This window comes from Poecilia reticulata, chromosome 6, assembly GCF_904066995.2.
Source record: "Poecilia reticulata chromosome 6, P_reticulata-male-v2, whole genome shotgun sequence".
NCBI classification, from domain to species: domain Eukaryota; kingdom Metazoa; phylum Chordata; class Actinopteri; order Cyprinodontiformes; family Poeciliidae; genus Poecilia; species Poecilia reticulata.
Genome location: NC_088835.1, coordinates 23,069,402 through 23,090,753, shown reverse-complemented (window position 1 = coordinate 23,090,753; position 21,352 = coordinate 23,069,402). Strand labels below are relative to the sequence as shown.

The following is a 21,352-nucleotide window of genomic DNA, read 5'->3' as shown; positions in this document are numbered from 1 at the left end:
ATTGGACTGCAAGTCTAGACGGTGTTCAGGCAGCGGCGGCCCCTTATCTGCATCTGGCATCACCTGTAAGGGATCCACTGAGTGGACTCTGAGCTAAACGCGCCGGAGCGCAGCGCTGAGGGGACTCCCATGCAGCCTGCGGACGCATCCCGGCGTGTCTTCAGTTTATTTTCATTCCAGCAGGAATCCTGAGCGACAAATAGCCGCTGGACAGGAGAGCACGCGGGTCAAGCCGGGAAATGACACACTACACCTCAGCAATTTGTTGGGGAGGATCGGCTTTTATCAGCCAGGGAAAAGGAGCCCCATTGAAATTAAAATATATATATATTTTTAAAAAAAGCAAAAAAATAAAATGAAAATAATAACAGCCCACCCACCTCCACTAGATTGGGAACTAGACTAAATATGCCAAATATTTCAATGCAGCAATAGCTCATCTTACAAAAATACACATTCGTAAAATATTAGATAACGTAGAAAAAAAAAATGTCCACATACAAACCATAAACTTTTGAGATAGCCTATGCGTTTCAGCAATATATCATTTGAACATTTAACAGGCCCCAGATTTCAGCATTACTGATTTAAAGCGAACTTGAAAGAGCTGGAAGATGGTACCACTTTCACAGCGGGGAAAATAAGAGGCTCATGTTTGAATGTTTAGATCCCTACATTTCTCAAATACACATTCTGGCACACTTATTCCGCTCTGGGAAAAACAAGACTACTGAATAAAAAATAAATAAAAAAAATTTAATCGACATTACGTGTATGACAGTCACTTCATTCCGGTGACTTTTGTAGTTGTGCACAAGCACATATTCTACTTACTGAGGGACTGATTAGGTTATTACCTGGACCCAGACCGGTGGAGAGCATGCCAAGACGCATGGCAGTTATGACTGAAAATCAGGGTTAGTCTATCCCAAATTATTTTTATTTCAAATCTGAGAAAAAATGTCAGTTTCTCTTTACTCAAATACACCCTTTCAAATGGCAGTCAGATGAGATAAATCTTTCAGATGTGTATCATTTGCAAAGCTGTGCATATCCATATGTCCATCTATGGAGGTGTTCCTTGTGTTTAAAATAAATCAGAGAAACAAGCGGACAGATAGTATTTTGAATAACTTTATTAACTGAAATATATTAGCTTGTAAATGACACCTTGAACAACATGAAAACAATGACAAATTATGAAATTAAACATAAATCGTAAATATTTTCTGTATAACACTATGACTGGCAACATAAAGACCAGATAAACCATTTAGGTTCTTGTGATACAAAAACACAAATAAATTAACAGAAACAGTACAGAAAGTAATTGGCAAATTATAAATAACAGTATAAGAAAATGTTTTTTTCCCCTACTAACCGCACAACAGGAAGAGGTGGATTGAAATGAAACGTTCAAACAGTAAATGAATTATCTGAAGAGCAAATATCTATTTTTTTAACATAGTGCATAAATAACTTAAAAATAAGTTATTTAGACTAACACTACATACATATTAACTTGTAAATTGCTCCCACAAACAGAAGAACAATGTCATTACACTGTAAAAACCTCACAGATCTTTCGAATGAACCGTCAACTTTCAAATGACACAACAAACCATTCTGAGTCTACATCCAATAAATTAGCAGAAACCGTACTAATGAAAATGACCGGCAAATTCTAAATAACTAAATGTATCCTATTTCTATGAATTGCACAAACGAAATAGATTGAAACGACTCAAGCCGTAAACTGACTAGTTGAATAGAAAGTAACTTGTATCTGTAAGCAGTATTTATGCTCATACAACACACTTGTCATATTGTAAGCTCCTCCTGTCAACAATAACAATGTAATACCTTGCAATACAAAGAGATGAAAAAAAAAATTAGTGGAGTAGTTAACGCATAAGTAACCACCAAAATACAACAAATTAACAGACAGTACTGATGAGAATGCTTGGCAACCTGTATATTAAAGTATAGTTAAATGTTTTATTTCTATTAACTGTGCAACGGAAACAGATGAATGCAAAACAACGTAAACCATAAACGGACTATAGTAAAGTGTTCAAACTGTAAAGAACAAATAAGACGCTTTTGTGCAAATTCTCTCTTTTGCATCAACAAGATTTCCAAGAAATCAAAATGGATGCAACGCATAAGGCTTCGACCTATTTACATTTGACAAAGTCTAAAGATAAATCTCTGAATGAAAAGACTGTCACCAAGAAATTACCCTCTGCAAGTGTTTAACTGTGCTTTTTTTTTTTAATTCGGAGGACAAGAGTTCAACTCCATCACTCCTCCTGCTTCTTGAGGAAAAACTGCAGGGCTGAGTCCCACTGATCTCTTGGAAAGCGGTAGGACAGCAGGCAGTCATTCTGCAGACATCGGGTAGCTGCACAGGGAAAAAAGGACAACCATATATACACAGCGCCTGACAGAAATCCTTAATCTGTTAGAGTAGAATTTCTCCAATTAAAGGGACAAAATGTCCTGTTTAAAAAACAAGACACAAGCTGGAAGAAACTCAACAGTATTATCTTAATAGAATAACTTACCGCTCTTATATATCTTACTCTCCGAGTCTTTCTCATTTGGAACACAGTCCTAGGAAAAATGAGAAGCTCTGTAAGTGAGGATGCAATTATAATTCATGAAAAAAATTTAATTACTTTTCTTAGTTATACAACAAAAGCAAACAAAGTCCCTCTAAATGAAGGAAACGTTGAAGGTGATGTGACAGTTCCATCTCACTGTGATTTACTCAGCTATCCAGGATTAAGTTGCTCCACTCGGAGGAATGTTCCTGAGCTTAACACGGTTGAGGGCAGCAGGGCAAGACGCCATGCATTATTGGTTTGTTTGAAAGAAATGACAATGGCTTGTCTCCCTTTGAATGGAAGTTAATCGGTGTTTAAACAGCGGTGGCTGCAGCGTGGCGAGGAGGGCTTGTTGTCAGAGGAAGATGAAGGAGAAGAGATGTTTGCTGGGAGTTGAACCAGTGGCAGGTAAATCCACCGTGAAGGAATCCATTTGTCTTGGTAAAAGCCTGCCGGCTGCAGATTCACCGGCGGCCCCGTCCGCCGCTCGTCAATTAGCTAATGTACTGCTAATGTGATTGAATTGTGCGAGGTGTGTGTATTAACCTAATTTCGATAGCTTATTTAAAAACAAGTTGCTCCGAGTCATCAGCAGGTTGGATGAATAAATTATCCAAGTCCATTTTTGTCTGAAAACATCTGGTAACATTGCATGACTTTTACGTTTCTTTTTTATTTATTTATTTATATTTTTTACCTGAATGAAGGTAGCCAGCAGCACGCAGCTCATCTCCTGCTGCAGGATCGCCTTGTTGTGAGAGTTGTTGTAACAGGCCGAGATGAGGGTTGGAAACAACACTCTGATAAGACGTGGGTGGCTGAAGTACTGGAAGGGCAACTGACAAAGTTTCTGCAGAACGCTGGGCTGGCGGCCAGACTGCACTATCACCTGGAACACACAACGAGCGAGTAGTCAGTCACTAAAACCCGTCAGTGGCACTGCTGGTTGTAAATCAGCACCCGCCGCCCCTCCCACACGTAAATCTGCCACTAAAACAACACACAAACAGCCATTAGGAAGAGACCTGAGGGGCAGAGCCTCCCACTGCACAATTACAGACTATAAAAAAAAAAAAAAAAAACAATGGTGGGGATGTTTTTGCAGCACGTCAACAGTATGAGCAGAGCAACAGGGGGAGAAAATTGGAAGCGCAAACTGATGTTGTCATTAGCAATTCAAACTTAACTTTCAAGTCTCAGCTTAAGCTTCAAAGCACAGAGTCGGCGCAGGAGTTGAGCTCGGGTTAAGAGGGCATTCACAGTGCAACCCGGGCATGAAGGGGTGGAGCTGGAGGTGAAAGACCTGGTGTGCAAACTTCTACTAAGATCTTCCAGAAAGGAGCAAAGCCATTAACAGCTCCGCTCAGTTTTTCTCCGCTTTTTGTGAAGCTTTGGACCCACCAATGGAGTTTTGATCATTTGGATTTCTCTTTAGGAATTGCAACCTAAGATGGTATGAGAAAAGTACTGAGAATGTTTATGTTTTACAATTTTGACAATGTCATCATTATGAGGGAGCAGCTGCTGATAACAGGATTTTCATATTATTTTACAACAAAACTCAAAACTATTAAGCTGACATCTTAAAACAATATTGGATTAATTTAGCATCCAATATTAGCCATCGAAATGGCTAGCAAAAAATCAAACAGACATTCATGTACACACGTCCTAGAGCAGCGATTCCCAAACTTTCATGCTTTCGGGCCAAAGCAAAAGAGGAAGAAACTCAGGATTCTTTACTTGGTAATAAGCTCTGTTACCAAATAAAGTTGATTTATCAGGGAATATTTTAGTAGTATTCAGTACAGAGTGTCTTCATACACACAAAAGAAGTCACTCACTGGAACTTCACTGGACCCCATTTTTCACTAGAGCTCAAAAGTGAGGTCCAAACCTAATGAGCCGGTCATCTCCCCTGAACTTGAGACGGCCATCATCAACCATCTGAGAGCCAGGAGGGTCAACATGCTAAATCTTGGCTGCGCAGGTTTACAGGTACAGGCCGACAGGACCGGTGACTTAACATCAATGGAAACCAGAAGGCTGCGTTGAGGTCCCACAGTCCAAGTGACATAAATCCAAAAGATTTACAAGATTTTAACAAATACACACTAGTGCCCTTTCATTGGCTCCTCCCCCCACTTTCTGACAATGCACTCCAAGTTTGAGGCGCAGGATAAACAAAGCGATAAGTCATTGCTTTTATCAGTTTAAAGAGAGGCGCCGCGGAGTTGCCCTCTTTTTTTTTGTGTTTGCGTTTCAAAGAACACAAAACAGTTTCATTTCCGATCATCACTTCTACTGAAATGCTGGAGCATTTTTAAGGATTTTTGGAACAAACTAGACTTTGATTTTTACTAGTTTAGATACTGACCTGCCTATGTTAATATTTCTATGCTACTTTTCACCGCACCAGTGAATTAGTTACATTTTATCTTGACATCCCATTGGAAAACGGAAAGACTTCATTTAGACAGCTAAATACTCCAAAATGTGTACTCCAAATATAATTATGCAACAGCAGAATACATTTCACCATTCTACCGTTTGAATTTATAGCATTTATGTACAATAATTTAATGCCACAGTATGTAGTAGATGTTTGAGGTGGAGGCAAACTCGATCTCTTCAGTCTTCAGCTGCTTAAACAAATTGTCCAGCCTCAAGTGCCTGACGGAGAAAGACGTAAAAACAAAAGCTGGTGGTGGAGAGAGTCTGGAGATAGACAGAACTGTCAGTTTTCCAGGTGAAGAGTCACAACAGGACCTAAAACAACATCCATACTGAAACTAAGCAGTTGAGGCATCTCCAGCTCAATGCTCAGCATCATAAAACTAACAACTGGGCTCTGAATCTGTGCATCTGGTCCACGTTTAACAGGGAATCCTGAGAAAACTCAAGTGCCGTGGCTGCTCTGTTCTTTCTTAAGTTAGAAGTCCTGGCTTTTTTTAAACAGGTTTATAGTGCTTCGACCGCATGACTTCCCCAGTCTGCGACCACAAAGAGTGTGTAAAATTAATGTTCTGAAACAAACAAATTCCTGGCGAGACCTTTCGTGGAAGCAGAGTCAATAACAGGTGATAAAAACAGCCATATTTTACCTGACAATTAAAATAAAACATTTCTTGCTTAACACTCTCTTGAAAAAAATAGTGTATTTACATAAGATGCAGAGCTTAACACGTAAGGGTAGTTTTATAGGTGTTGCTTTTTCCAGACACCCCCAACACCTTAGGAGGAACTGGAGGTAAAGTAGGGCCATATATCTGACACTTGAACTCACAATACAAACCAGATCCAGTGGAACATCTTTACTGATAACACAGGCAGCAGAGCAGACACACACAGTTACCGTTTAGTGTTTTTTTTTTTTTTTTTCAAAGACTTCTACAATGGCTGTGTAAACTTCATTCAGACTACGCTAGTGGCAGACATTGACAAAGCCACTTCAACTTCAGGTTTAAGGTACCCGTCAGTTTTAAAACCCTGTGAAACCCTCTGTTTACGCAATAAAACTAAATAACTCTTATTTATCTCTATGAGCAAATGCTGTCATTCCAACATAGATTCTGCTGCTGATTACTGGGCTCTGAAACTAACCTGACAACAGTGTTACAAATGAAAACTTCACGCTGAAAGGTTTATAGGGATTAAAAACATCCGCTGCTTCACTTACAAAGTTTGTTGGACCTGAATTCACCCTTAAAGCGGAGTGTAAATCATGTACCAAGCTAACAATCGGGCATTCTCCTGCCAGTTAGTGGAGAGTGCGTGAACGTCAGTGTTCCTCTGTCTCTGTTTACTCTGCTGGGTGATGCAGTTAGTGTATTCCCCGCTGCTGGCTCCCGATGGTCTGCACGAGCTACACTTACCCTGCAGGCAGAGGGCTTGGTTGTCTTGCCAGTAATGGACTGCTGAAGGAAGAGTTTCGACATCAGGTTAACAGGAATTATAGACCTTAAGCTTGACTCTGGCCTGCAGGGTGAAGGAAACGCCCTCAAAGAGAATGGGAAGAAGAGGACTGACCCCACAGATAAGGCTGAGTTCTGGTGCATGTTCAACATTCTGTCAAGAGATGATCCACAGCCCACTTCTGCCACAATTAGAGATATTATGGCAGATTTTGTAAAGCTGTGATGCAAATCTGGTACAAATTTTGTCTGACTGTACCAAATCTCTTCATGTAATATAAAAACAAAACAAAACAAGCTAAATTCATGTTTTTCTATTTTCTAGGTTAATTGAAAATTTGACGAATATATTTACTACTTAAACTTTACAGTTTCATAAGTTTAGGTTAGAAACTGTTTATCTTAAACTTAAAAGAAATTAAAAAAATGTATTTACTACTACTTTACAAAAAGCATTGCTTGCAAATTTGCTGATTATTTAGCTGTTATCTTAACATGAACATGTTTACACAGTATTTTAAATTGTCTTCAGCATATTTAAAATTAATATCATTTGTAGTATTACTAAAACAGTAATGCTACTGTTATAACTCTATTTTCTTTATTAACTTTGGAACTCTGGTCAGTCTTTTTGTAATCTCAAAGTCATTACATTCAGAATAGGAAACTCTCAAAAATGACAGGACAGAGCAACCTTTCTGTAATATGTTCAGCTTCCTGTTATCTTCCAACATCTAAATCCTGCTTGCAGCAGCCCAAATTAATAGTCAACTTGTTTCCATAGAAATATATTGTCCACAATGTTCCAACATCCCTTGTGCTTCAACTTTTAAACTCAAGGTAGCGAGAATAGCCAATCTAGTTTTCTTCCTATAATAGCAACATTCCAACTGAATAATCAGTCAACAAAACAAATTATTTTTTAATGATTGGCTAAAAAAAAATCCAGATTTTTAAAAAATAAATGTTTAATAAATGCATCAAAACTAAAAAGTCTGATGTTTTCCACTCTACCAATTAGCAAATCAACACCATATTCTTTCACTTTTTCTTGTGAGTGTAGGAATGATCGGTTAGAAAAATATGCAAAACTACATAATTTGCTTTCTTCTGGATTTCAAACTGCAACCTCTCCCAAGGTACTTTCAGCACATTTTTATTAATTTCTGTTACATTTAAAACCCTCACTTAAGCAAAGTTAAGACATACGAGTCAGCACAGTTAGCAGGTCAGCTCTAAAAATAACTAAATCTGGGCAGTAAAAGCCTGATTGGTGCAACTCTAACAAGCACAAAGAGGTCTCTGGATATAGCAAAGGACACAAACAATGCTGCATTAAAACAACCTAAAATAGAGAAGAGTGGTTTTGATGCTCATTTTCCTTGACTGGAACTGGTGGTTTTCCATGAGCTGAAAAAACAAACCCAATGTTTTTCTAAGATTTCCACACTCTAAAACTGCTTGTGTCTTTTTGAAAAGTAAGCCAGAATCAAGAGGGTTAACATTTCACCAGTTAACAATTACCATCTCATCAGCTATAAGACCCAACACATCATCACTACAGATGAATCATGAATGAATCACTGGAGATAAAGACATGAAGATTACCGGTAGATCTTTCTTCTAGCAGAAAAAGGAAGTACAGTAATTTGTTCCTGACAAGACATTTATTTAGCCGTGTTTGTTCATCACATCTCCACTGGCGCATTTGGGAGACAAAAACCACACACGGCTACATATGTCCCAATAAGCAGCGATGCTACTAGATAGACAAACAAACAAAAACATAAAAAATAAAACACATAATCCTAGTATATCACTCTAAGTTTTTTTTTTCTTTTTCTTTCTTTGCATGACAGTTGAATTACTCATGCCCGCTCCAAGCTGAGGGAATACATCCCGACGTATAGGTCTGCTTCAAAGTTCTGCTTTTTATGAGCAGCTCTATTTCTAAAGTATGTGTATAAACAAAAGCTAGTGTGCCGACAGTGAATCAGCAGTCTCTGTGACTGCAAAGGCCTCGGGTCGGGCCGCTTTTGTGTCCTGCCAATGCTTACATTAGCTGGAGAAAAGCTCAAGCTGCTCTAAATATTCCTTGTTGAAGCCATCCATCTTGGTGAAGAACTGAATGGACGCATTCCAGGAACTGGACCACTGGCAAAGATCAACTGTGTGAAGTTGGATTGGATCTTGTTTCCTGACAATCTATACTTAAATGTGTTTTCTTTTAAACCCACCAGCAAGGTGAAAGGAGTTTTGTTTTCGGTTCTTCGAAAGGAAGAAATGAAAAAAAAAATTTTCTTAATGCGAGCAAGAATTAAATATTCCTTGTTTGGCTGTCGTTTAGACTTAAATTGCATCAGAACTTATTCAATTATTTATTTTATTACACTAACTGGATTTAAAATGAAGGATGGTTAGATTTATTCATTCTAATAATGAAAAACAACAAGCTTCAGGAGGAAATTTTAAAGATAAATAAAGCAAAAATGAAGTAGTAATTAGCCAATAAACTGCTTTAGATTTAAATACAGGACATTGCTCGCGTGGGTCAGACTTAGCCTAATCAAAGCCCAGTCAACTGTAGCATGGCTAATCAGGGGCCCGGTAGACGGGCCATGCATGACAGCCAGCTACACAGCAGCCAGGTCTGCTTCATCACATCCTGCTCACTTCCACAGAGCCCCCTAAGTAGTTGTAACACTGGGGCAAGAATACTGCTCTGCTTTTCCAGGTGAGAACAAAGGCTCACTCTGTGGGACAATGAACGACACACAGACCAAAAGCAGGAAGGTGCCAAGGCATGAATCTTTAAACGGGTGCTTTTTGTTACAATTACAAAACTACACCCTTTTTCTGACAAATAATGCATGAGAGGAACAATAGTAAGATGATATCATCAGCCTATTCCCCCTAAAATCGACAACTTTACACTCCTCAAAAGATCCCTGAGCTCAATAAAAAAAAAAAAAAGAAAAAAGATGAGATCAATACTGAACAAATTTAACATGGGAGAGAACCAAAGCAAGAATCGTCCAGATTAATCATCATTTACAGGAGCATGTCCATAAATTAGAATGTCTCTGATGAATTCATTAATTTCACAAATTATATTCAAAAGTGAAACGCGTAGACAGACATACCCATTTTAAGCATTTCATATTGTTGTAGCACATATTCCGGATTCATCTTTGTGTTTGTGGCTCTTGAAGCACCGACTCCAGCAGCTGACCAAGTCTTGTGCAGCTCCTTTAAACTCTTGAACTGGTTTTACTTTACAATACTTTTCAAGAATAAAGGTATCCCTGTTGCTTACAACTTTTCTTCTCTCACAGTTCCACTTAGCTTTCCATTTCGGAAAATGACTCCCCAATACACCCATAACAAAACAGTTCTGCATTAAAACTAATTTTCCTCATGTAATAATGTTTTTTCCATTATGAATTTATAGATGAGGTTAACTTTTTCAACAGAATTTTATTTTTAAAATATTTTAATGCATTTGTAACCTCTGTAAATCACACCCGATATTTATAGATCTTGGCTGTCGTGCTGTAATTTCATTAATATGTATGCCTTTTTATGACACTTCTAAATATTTGTGAGACAAAGATAAGATAAAAAAACAAAAAAAACCTAAAATGATCACATTTATATAGCAAATGCCTATAATCTTTCATTATATTAATCATTTGATTTGAAAAACACAACAATAATCAGCAGTCTGAGTTGGGTGGTTTACCTGGTTGTCTGGGTGGTTAACAGTGAAGTATCCCACACAGATGATGACTTCGTGAAGCAGCTCTTCAGAGGAATGTTGGGTACAGTACCAGAGCAGCGAGCTGACGATGTGTCGGAACGCCAGAGAGAGGCCCTCAGCTCCAAGAACCGACTGGCCGAACAACGGACAAAACACATCAGTGAGCGAGCGGTCACTCCAATTTAAACGTGAGGTGATTTATTTAATTTCACCTTGATTATTTTTAAGTACCAAATAATACAACTACGCAAAGCAATAAAAGTTTAGAACTTCTGTTGGTGAGAATGTACAAGATATAGATAAAGAAGTAAATCAAACGGAGCATAAATGTAAAACAGCCAAATCCTCCTTAGAAGCAGAGATACAAGGAGGAGCTCAGAGAGTATTTATTAAACATGCCAGTGTGACAGAGCACCGTAAGATCATTGCAATTTGCACTAAAGGTTTGGGTGCGTTAAACAGCTGTAAACAATATCTGAGGCGCGGGTTGGAGGGCTAACAACCAAATTTAGGTGTTTTCGTTTTTGTTTCATCTCAGAGCTATTATAGGTATTAAATACGTATAATTACTTTAACAATTTAAAAATAAGAATAACAAAATTTGAGTTCGAAAGTCAGAAAAGAGGACAGATTTCCAAGATCCCAGATAAGATGCAGCTTACTCCATCCGATCGCATCCGTCACAATACAAGTCATTTCTATTTCATTCGACCCCTTAAATTCAGCCTTGAACACCAATTCGTGAGCTGATGCAGCAGAAGGGCGAGCCAGCGGCTTAAATTTTGATCAAGCGATCGCTACTGATATGTATAAGCTGTCGCAGAGAAGTAATGTGAAACACAAGGTGATTACAAGTCCCAGCCAAAAAAGCAACATAATTTAAAATGTTCATAAAACTTTGGCAGGGAAAATGCTTTCATTTCCAGCTGTTTTGAGTTGACTGAATATGGCGGGTCAGTGACAGGAAGCTGCTTCAAAGTAATTACCCCAAGGCATTAAAATAATTAACAGCATTCTGGCTCGCTTGTGTGGCTCTTAGTTTGTGTGGCAACTTAAGAAAGCAAAGCTGTCACGCTCTCCTCCACAGAGTGGGTAATGTATGGCTCCTTGTACAGTGATAATCACTTGTGTTTCATCCTAACTTCATCCACTGGGCTCTCTAATCCTCCCTGAGAACATGACCCGAGGTCAAAGGTTTCCTGTGTTTACGTTCACAGGTCAAATTAGTCCCACTGAGAACAACTTCTCTTTGAATGGCTAGCATTAACAGGCTTCAAGAATATGTTTATGTGGACCAGAGGGGAGATTTAAACACTTTTGGACAATATTATTGAGAACCTTCTACAAACACTTCAATGGAATTGTCATTTCATGATGTATGTCCATTTTGAAGGTATTGGCAGTAAAAATTTAAATGACGGTCTGCTACAAAAAGAGAACACACACATATATATATATATATATATATATATATATATATATATATATATATATATAAAAAGTAAAACAATTAAAGAAAAGTAAAATAAAATATAAAAAAACATAAATACCTGAAATGCCGATAGGTCAAGAATGGCAAAACTGTTGAGGAACCGGATGCCGTGTATAGCCACCTGGATGACCCCAGGGCCGTAGGGTTCTTGAGTCTGAGAGGCAGACTCTGGCGAGAAACTGTGGAGCAGGATGCAATAAAGGGTATGCACCACTCCCACCAGGTCAGTGGACTGCAAAACGGCTGTAAGTCCAGTTGGATCCTGCCGTTTATTGTCAAAAATATTGGGAGCCCTGGTGGAGGGAAAAAAAAATTATTCCGCTGTTTAACAGAAAATGAATATTTCAATTAGCAATAGAAGATACTTTTTTCAACTTTTTTTACAAAAACACTTAGAATGAACTTCGCCTGGGCCGTGTTGCATTGACATAGAATAAGATTAGACATTAACCATTTATGCTCAGGGGAATCCGGACAGCCTGGGCGAGACTGCAGAGGGTGTATGTGCTTATAACATTTTTTGCTGGCGATGAACTTTTAGAGTGATGCACTCTGCTGGAGAGGGAAAGTCTAGACCTCCCGTGAGGCAAGGTTTATAGCAAAAATCGCTTCATGGAAATTATTTAGATTCCTATAAAGCATGTCGAGAATTATAGATAAGACGTTCTTTGAATCTCTTCAATTGATATCAATCCCACATGTACTTAATTATATCCACAATATTGACAAGAGACGGGAAAGCAACATGCTGATCAGCAGAAATAAGACAAGGCAACAACTGATGACCAGCATGAAAAACATTTCACTTTCAGTAAATGCATAAAAAATAACATCAAACTGCAAGTTTACATTGTCTTACTGGCACACAGTCAGCCCACTGGTACCTAAATCTGCTTTGGCAAGGAATTTGGAGCAAATGATAAAAGGATCCGTTTTCACAGGTACCTCTCAAGAACATGTCTACAACTTTTGAAGACACTTTGTCTAAATGTGCCAAGTCAACTACACAGCTTCTTACCATGTGACACATAGGGACTGATTAGATGACATCTGAAGGCAATTTGTTGCACTGGATCTTATAAGGTATTGTTATTTCCCCCCTCATTTTTTTATGTGGTGCAAATTTTGAAACATCTCTCCTTTCAGTTTACTTTTATGAAATCCTTTGTGTTGGCCTATTGCATAAAATCCCAATTAAATAAAATGAAGTATATAGTTGTAATAGCCAAAAAATGTCATAAATTATTAAAGAGCTGAATACTTTTGCAAGGTCAGTTTGGCTTATACTTGAAGGTTTTTACTACCTTCAAGTATAAAAGGCATCCATAAATAAACTTTGATAGATAGCTATATAGATGTATTTCAAAATAAAAAATTTGCATTGTAATACTGTGTATCCAGAACATTTAAGTAGTAATTGCTGTTAATTAATTAATCTCGGGTATTGTGCGCCCAGTAAAAGCATTCAGCTACTGGAGTCAGACTATTTAAGACCCCTGCAGCAGCAGCAGCATCTATGATTTGCAGCCATGTACAACAGGAGTGTGTTTGACCTCGGGATGAAACCTGCAGTGCATGCTGATACTTGATGTTAGCCAACAGGCTTTGTGTGAAATATGCTGCTAGGCGAGAACAGAGCCTCTAAATGCGATTATAATCCCCTGACACAGCAACTGGCATGGTCCAAATATTTCTGTGGCCCGCTGAACGTTCTTATAGATGACATATAGGCTGTTAGCAGAACAAATCTTAGAACAGATGAGCTAAACAAGTACCGCATTACATCCCTTATTTTTTTTTTTCCAGGCAAAGCTTTCTTCCTAGTAGTCTTCCGTCACTATTTCTGTAACCATTAAATTTCAGCTTCGGATAAAAAAGAAACATCATGTTCTTCTGCAATGCTCAGAGTGGTTTTTTTTCCTTTGAAGTCAGGAATGGTGGTGCTTATGTCCCATGGTGTGACTGTGTGCTTAGCCTCTGTCAGCGGCGCCACTGAACCTCTCTGAGTGGAGGTCGCCATGGCACATGTGGGTGGGCTCCCCCCTGCACCGCAGACTAAGGTTTATGGTGAGTGACAGAGCACTGGGTCAAGTAGATCTCTATCTCTGTGTGCAGTAACGACAGCTTCGCCAGCTTGCTGGCTGGACTTTCAGAGGAACTACTAACTCTGTTTGAGTAACCATGAGATTGCCTATGGATCCCAGTGACAGAGTCTCTGCCATTACTTGCGCAAAGAGAAGTGTGTATTTGTCAGGGGAAGATCAAGACATTCCAGAAACATTTAAGCTGTCTAATAAAAGCTCACCGTCCAGTTACGACAAAGCACAGCTCACACATTCGGTTCAGCAGAGACGAGGCTTGTTCCAGAAAAGCAGACATCTTGGGGTGCTCATCTATAGGGCTTTGGACTGACAGGAAGCATCCATACAATTTGTCAATCAAGCCCATGTTTACTACGTAACTGAAAAAAGGAGAAGAAGAGAGAAAAACGTTACATGGTTTATTGCATGTGCTTCCAAAGAAAAACCTTTTTCTTTGTGAAAGGCTCTTTTACACAAGCAAACAAAGGCCTTTACTGTGCATACTCCCACTGCACTGCAACTGTAAGCCAATACCTCACCTAAGCCCTCCACCCCCAGCTATTACTGTGATATCTTCAATTTGTCTCTGCCAATGACAGGACTCATGATCATGTTCCCTGTACTCTTTCAGCCACAAATCACCCCTAATAGTATCATTAGACGGCTGTTGTGGCCCCTGTGCCAGCCCTGCTTTGGGCCCTTGACAGTCTGCTGACCCGGGGCTAGTCTTCTAGAAGATTCTGGTATGCAAGAATCATTTGAGTAAGGCAAGCTTATGAAAATCTAGAGTTTATGGCTGCTAGTCAAGGCTTTCACATCAGTGCTGGGATGACTACTGTCTCGTTTCCACCGAGTGGTACGGCACGCAAGTTATTTTGTCTGATTTTATTGTAAAAATGGTCCATACAATTGAAATTGACCCCAACCACACCATTCCTGAGCTGCCTTCATTTGGAACTCCTAGGACCATCGTACGGTGCGGTGAGAGTGGAGCTATTGGGTACAACAGTATTGATTCTGGGACAGAAAAACATCACTGCTTGCAACAAGCACAACACATGGGCGTTTGGATTTAACCCTGCCTGCCCACTGAGAGTCAAAGTGGTGGAAACTAGTAAAGTTAAGCCTTTTTGGTGGATTTTGATACCAGCTCGACACGTCTAAGACCCTGTGCACAGGTAAGCGATTTTGGGTGTATTCGACTTCTATTTGTTTTTCTCTAGACAACAGTCTTCCGCACAGGCCAGATTTGTGAAGAGCACAAAGGTCAAGTTGCCAACTATTTCCTCTACCTGAGCCGTGGGTTTATGCCAATCCGACTCAGTTACCATAGTCCCCTTGGCTGCTTCTGGGATTGATGCTCTCCTTTAACAGCATGGCTTTGTAGGTTTGCCATACACTTTCATTTTTAGGATTACGAACTGAACAGTGCTCTCTATTAGATGCTCACAGGATAGAATTATAAACCCATTCTCATTTTAACCTTCCCCATAACATTATTCTTGACCTGTTGTGTTCCAAGGTCTTCATTGTGCATCTTTGTGCAATAAAATGTGGAAATGTAAGAAGGCCCAGACGGGTCAACAAAATGAAAATGACAACAGCAGCAGCTAAAACTGAAGTCATAGTGGCAAGTTAGCAACTTCCGCTTTAGCATCAGTTCTGTTGTGACTTTTTGCTGTTGTTTCTTTGGCATTTGTTGACCCTTCTGGGCTGACGTAGAAATGGCTTAATGACAGTTTGGTATAATTAGAGCTGTAAAAACCGGAATGTATTCTTTCCGGTTTTTACCGGAAAGAAGATGTATGCATGGCTTTAATGTAGCCATGCATACATTAAAGGACAGTAGAGGTAAATCTTAGGTTCGTACTTGAGATCATCAGTCTGACGAGACAATTTTTCTCAGGCACCGCCCTGACTCTGGGGTTATGCCTGGGTCAGTGGATGAGATTGGTGTGCCTGTGCAGCTGCTCTGTCCAGATAAATCATTGCTTGTGGGAGGGATGGTGGAAAGACTTCACTAGTCTACAAAGTTTCAGGGTGTTGGGCCTGCCTTTTCTCATGGTCCACATTTCTCCATCACTACCACAACTCTTACAGGTCAACCAAACGGGGCTAGCCTAAATGCCAGGTTCAAGGGGACCTTTCTAAGCTGTGGAAGTGCTTGTTGTTTATGTGGATTTGTAAGCGCCACAGGAACTAATATTACTTAGAATGAGTTTCTGAATGTGTAAAAAAAAAAAAAAAAAGAAAAAGAAAGAGGACATGCTGGAACCTGGCCAGAGTACAACTCATTCTCACACTACTCCCATTTTAACAAGACACCACTTGGATAATTTCCAAGCTTTCTGACATTTTCTTAGCCTATTCCTTACATATGACTTGCTCTTTAAGAAATCGGATGTTCACCAGCAGTAAAGAGGAGTTTGAAAGAAAGCAGGTAAAACGGGATTGAGGTAAGAAAAAGGAGGAACCATGTAGGAGGATGAAATGCCCAGAGTTGAATACAAAAGGATGAATACCTGATAAGATCTTGAAGTCGAGTGCTGTAGGACTCTACAGCAGAGCTATTGACCTTGGCACCTGAGGATGAAATCCAAAAGTTTTCACATTGGCCCGACTCAACAACGCAGAGAAACAGGGGCTTCAAAATGGCAGCAATGGTCTGAAGCAGGCCTGTTGTGAGCCCTTCAAAGACCTGTTTGTTTATGCTGCAGCCAAAAATGGATTTGTCTTCATCTGGAACATACAGCTGATGAAAAAGGAGAAAAAGAAAAGCATAACTAAGAAGCATTTGACAAAAACAACTCAGCAAAAACACAAGTGGAAGCTAATGTCATGTTAGACATTGTAGTAGTACTACCAAAGTGATACTACTTGGTTAGTAGAGACTATTTGGTCAACTTGGTTTAAAGGTCCATCAGTGAATGCAAAAGGTAATTCTCAAAGGCTTTAGTGTTTGGACAAACCTGAAGACGCACCAATCAGAGATTTGGTGATCACCTTCAGATCATCAGTATTGAAAAGCTCTAACCTAATGACAAGCTTTAACTAATTGAAAGTGCCGTTTCTATTCCATTTCCTACTTCATAGATACATTGAAAATGTATCTTTTTTAGCAATAACATGCTTTGAGTTAAATAAAACTGTTTTCTCAAAAACAAACCAAACCCACTAAGTTGTCCGTCTTTGAATGACAGGAAACCTACAAGGTCTGTACAATTTTAGCAAGAACACTACATTGCGATGTTCCAGTTGTGTTTAACTCACAAGTGCCTTATTGTGACAGGTAGCAAAAGTGTGTCACACTCCACAACTCAACATTTACATTCGCACTTTATACATTTGAAAGGCTACAAAAAGATGTACAACTGTGCAGTGTACAATGGAGCCTCCTGTACAATCACCAAGAATGCAGCATGTGGTTTCTAACTGGTACATCAACAACAAAACTGGTCTTTTCCATCAGCCATTGTACAACACATACAGCGGTAAAGCTAGTTGACCAAATCATGCCAGAGCTCTGATCTGATTGCTGATTGTGCTTGAATGAGGTTGCTAGGTAACAGGGCAATGCATGCAAATTGCAACTTTATAAATGGGAGGTTTGTGAAACGGCTCACTATCCAGGCACCAAAAGAGATGAACTCATTGGCAGAAAATGGCTAGGTGGTTAGTAGAGACTCAAACAAAAGGACAAAAACATACAAAAACAAAATTTTGCATAATAGGTCCCTTTTAGGATATCCAAACGTCTACCAGTATTCCAAATCCACCACGTCGCAAGACAGACACACAGAACTGAACTCTTACAGTTTTCTGTAATCTGCTGAAATTCAACTCCCACTTATGGAAGCCTGAATGAACAGACAACATGACCCGATAGGAAACACTTTTCCCCCTAGAATCTTAAAACTCTTGTGCTTCTTCCAACATCACAAACACTGAAAATGGTCAACTTCGATTCCTCCTCCCAGAATTACTCCCACACCGAAGAGTGCTGTTGTCAATGTGGTATGGGAAAAAAAAATTGGAAAAAGATCCTATTTTTACGTTTTAATCGCTGGTTTTTGATCTATGCCTAGCAGCTCCTAAAGTATGGAACGGTCTGCCTCTTCACATCAGACAGGCCTCCTCGCCGTCTGTAAATCCCATCTTAAAACGTCTTCTTTTTCCCCCCAGGATTTTAATACCATGTGAGATTTTTCCAGATTATCTCTGGAAAATCTGTTGTTTCTTTTGCACATGTATAGAATTTTACTGCACATCTATAGATTTTATTGCACATGTATAGATGTTATCTTTTAACTACTGCCTGTGAGAGGATGCTAAACTGCATTTCACTACACTGTCATAACACTGTCTTCGGACATTGTTTTTTCTCAGCGACGAGAAAAAGCTATTCTATTCTATCACTTATTTATCTTTTATTATTCTTAAGTTTTGCAATTTCACAGCCATTTCATTTCCTTTTAATCTATTTATTTTTCATTCATCTATCCATTTATGCATCCCTACATATATGTAAAGCATTTAGGTCCAATGTGGTTTTTAAAGTGCTTTAAAAATTAAATTGGATTGGACAACCTGCCCCATTTAAAAAGAAAGCCTTTGAGAGAAATTAGACAAACTAGTAGGATGGCCATCCTTCTCATCTGCATTCCAAGCATCATATGTAACACATAAGCAGAGCGCCACAGTTGAAATTTAGTGCCTTTGCTTTTGTGAAACCTGGCAAAGGTAAAACATTCACATTTGCTCCAACAGCCAGGGCGAATGCTGACAGCGTAGGTAAATCCACCAACATTCTCCACAAATCTAATTAAATGAGGGCACGCTCAGTCCAACCCCCACTGCTGCACTCAATTGCTAACACACGCATACCAAAATGAGATGTGCACTCAATATGTGCATGCCTATGAATACAATAACTAAAGAAAGCCTAAGTTTAATGGTAATTTTTAAAACTTTATCACAACTCGCCATAAAATGACGGTGGAAGCGAGCGTAACTGCTGAGCTCAATTTACACTGAAAAAGAAGAAGAAGTTCATCTCCCGCAGTGCTGCTGGAGATGTCCATCAGCAGAGCAGCTGCTGGGATGTGTTTTATATAAACTGGAGTATACAGGCTAACCTCTCCCTCTCTGCCCCGAGGAAATACGACTGCTTTGGATTGGTACTCGACTGAAAAAGGAAGCCCCAGTAGAGTTCATGCATGCACCACAACCCTGTGGCTGTGCCTTGTCCTGTCTGTGTTGTGAGTGCAGAGCCGCCACTGTTGGATGTTTGGAGTGAGCTGATGTTTACAGTCTTTCTAGCAGAGTGCTGAAGGATATGGGCCGACATGTCGCCGCAATGCAGCCTGCTTGCCTTTTCTAACTGAGCACTCACATTCCCTCTGTCAGGAGGCATCTGTGGGGAACACTGGAACTCACAACTTTCAGTCTTGCTTTGCTTTTCCTTAACACTGTGGTACACTCTATGATGCCAGAAAGAAGGCGGAAACTACAAGACCTTTTGTGGGAGAAGGCAAGTGATTGAAATTCAAAAAATATTTAAAATAATTATAAATTCTTTAAGTAAGTCAGGCAAAATTGTAGAATTTCCCAGGTTGATGGTAGGAACTTAAAAATACACAATAGATATAAATGTAAACATTTATTAAATAACAGGTTATACCTGTATAAGTAGCTCTCAGGGGCTCCTCATTTGTACATATTCTTTCAGTAGGTTCAATTCTTGACTTTTAAGACCTTGTAATGTCAATTAAAGACCTACATTTTTAATGACTCATAAGTAAAATAGCCTAAAAACTAACTTGCTTAGAAACACAACTAAGTTAATCATTACTTTTAAATTAGCTTGGTGATTCAGTAGCTTTTGCACCTAAGATACCAAATCAAAGTTTTTCATAGCTGATATATCTGTATCATAACAGTTGAAGAAAACTACCGACATCATAATTTTTGTAACAATAAGACAGTTTCACAAGAAGATTTCTTTCGGAGCGTTGTTGCTATGATTTAATGCCAGCCGAACAATTTCTTCCAACTGGGCTGTTTGGTGCCTGTCATCATGAGCCTTATAGTGTTGTTAGAGTATAATAGCATCTATTCATCACAGATTTTAAACATGGATTATTATTATGATGATGATGTTGATGATGAAAACAAAATTCATCAAAATATGTTGGAAAAAAAACTAAAATAAAATCTGTCTTTTGGCAATACATCTGCATAAAGTCAAAGCCACACAGAGAAATACGGCGTGAAATATAAAAGTTCCTAATTATAAAAAGGTTTCTTTACTACACAGTTTTGTTCAGTATTTTAACTGTACTGCTAAACAGTACACAAAAAAGGCGGGCAATGGTAATTTTACAAGTAATTTCACAGCAGTACTATATTTTTGTGTGCTTTATTTCATTTTTCTTTTTTAACATGGTGGAATAAATTTTTTTCCAGAGCATTACATTATATCTAATTACAATTATTCTTGCGGTATCAGTGAAATTATGTAAATGGAAAGGACTGCTGCGATACAATATTTGGCAACTATATAGTTCCACAACAACGGAATTTAAACTTTGCTTGTCAACAATGTATTTAGGCAGTAAGATGGGCTTTTGACTATTAGATCTAATTACAGAGCTTTTCAAAATCTTTAAAAGAAAATGTAAGCACAACCTCCACAAAACTACAGAACACACTGAATGTCAAGTTCATTATCAGTACAAATTTACAGCAAATTATTCAAATTATTCAAGTCGTAGTTTTTGAAAAATAATAATGAAAGATGTTAGAGGCTACAATTCAGAATATATTGCAAGGTAGATTTGTTGCTCTTTTTAGACAGAGAAATGTGTTCTACTAATTTAAACCTTTTCCTAAAGTTCAAATTGATAGTAAACGTGATGTTTTAACTAAATTGGTGTGAGGAAAAAGAAAAATCTAGGAAATGCTTTAGAGGTCTAATCACAAAATATTTCATCCTTATTAGTATCTAAAATAAAAATATTATGCAAACCACACAATGTTTGTCTCGACTTACTGTTAGTTGGTGAAGCAGCAGGTCCATGAGGAAGACTATCTTGTTGCTAAAGAGCACATAACTGCAGTTGAAGGTGCAGGAGGAACATGCCAGACAGTAGGTATTTACAGCAGCACAGAGAGATCTAACAAGAAGAAAGACGAGCCATTATCAATCAGTAGTTCAAATAAAACTCAAGTTGCAATTCTTTTAAAAACACATCAGTAATCAGTCATTCATGAGACCTGGGAACCAGAAAGGCTACCTGCAGGTTTCAGGAAGGCAAACTTAATCTTCTTCAATTGTGCTTTTTTAAGAATGCACTTTATCTTCAGCCGTCAGAAGGATATTTCACTGACTGCAAGAATGGAAGCAGTTTTGAGAAATAAAACACTCATATCAGCTATTTAATGCACAGACTCCCCTCTGTAGCCGCCTTTAGAGGTGCTGAGTGCTATCTCAGTCC

General features: G+C 38.8%; 1 protein-coding gene across 4 annotated transcripts in view; it reads right to left on the bottom strand.

Annotated features, from left to right (window-relative positions):
* Positions 1–1,118: 1,118 nt before the first annotated feature.
* Positions 1,119–21,352, bottom strand: part of scaper (S-phase cyclin A-associated protein in the ER) — a 65,408-nt gene continuing 45,174 nt past the window's right edge. For all 4 annotated transcript variants that reach the window (XM_008412297.3, XM_008412299.3, XM_081608207.1 and 1 more), the window contains 8 exons: positions 20,908–21,031; positions 16,379–16,608; positions 14,081–14,236; positions 11,834–12,068; positions 10,266–10,415; positions 3,307–3,498; positions 2,568–2,616; positions 1,119–2,404 (listed from right to left, as the gene is read on the bottom strand). In XM_008412297.3, the coding sequence (XP_008410519.1) occupies positions 2,304–2,404; positions 2,568–2,616; positions 3,307–3,498; positions 10,266–10,415; positions 11,834–12,068; positions 14,081–14,236; positions 16,379–16,608; positions 20,908–21,031 (1,237 nt within the window). In that variant the 3' untranslated portion in view covers positions 1,119–2,303. The remainder of the gene's footprint in view (positions 2,405–2,567; positions 2,617–3,306; positions 3,499–10,265; positions 10,416–11,833; positions 12,069–14,080; positions 14,237–16,378; positions 16,609–20,907; positions 21,032–21,352) is intronic.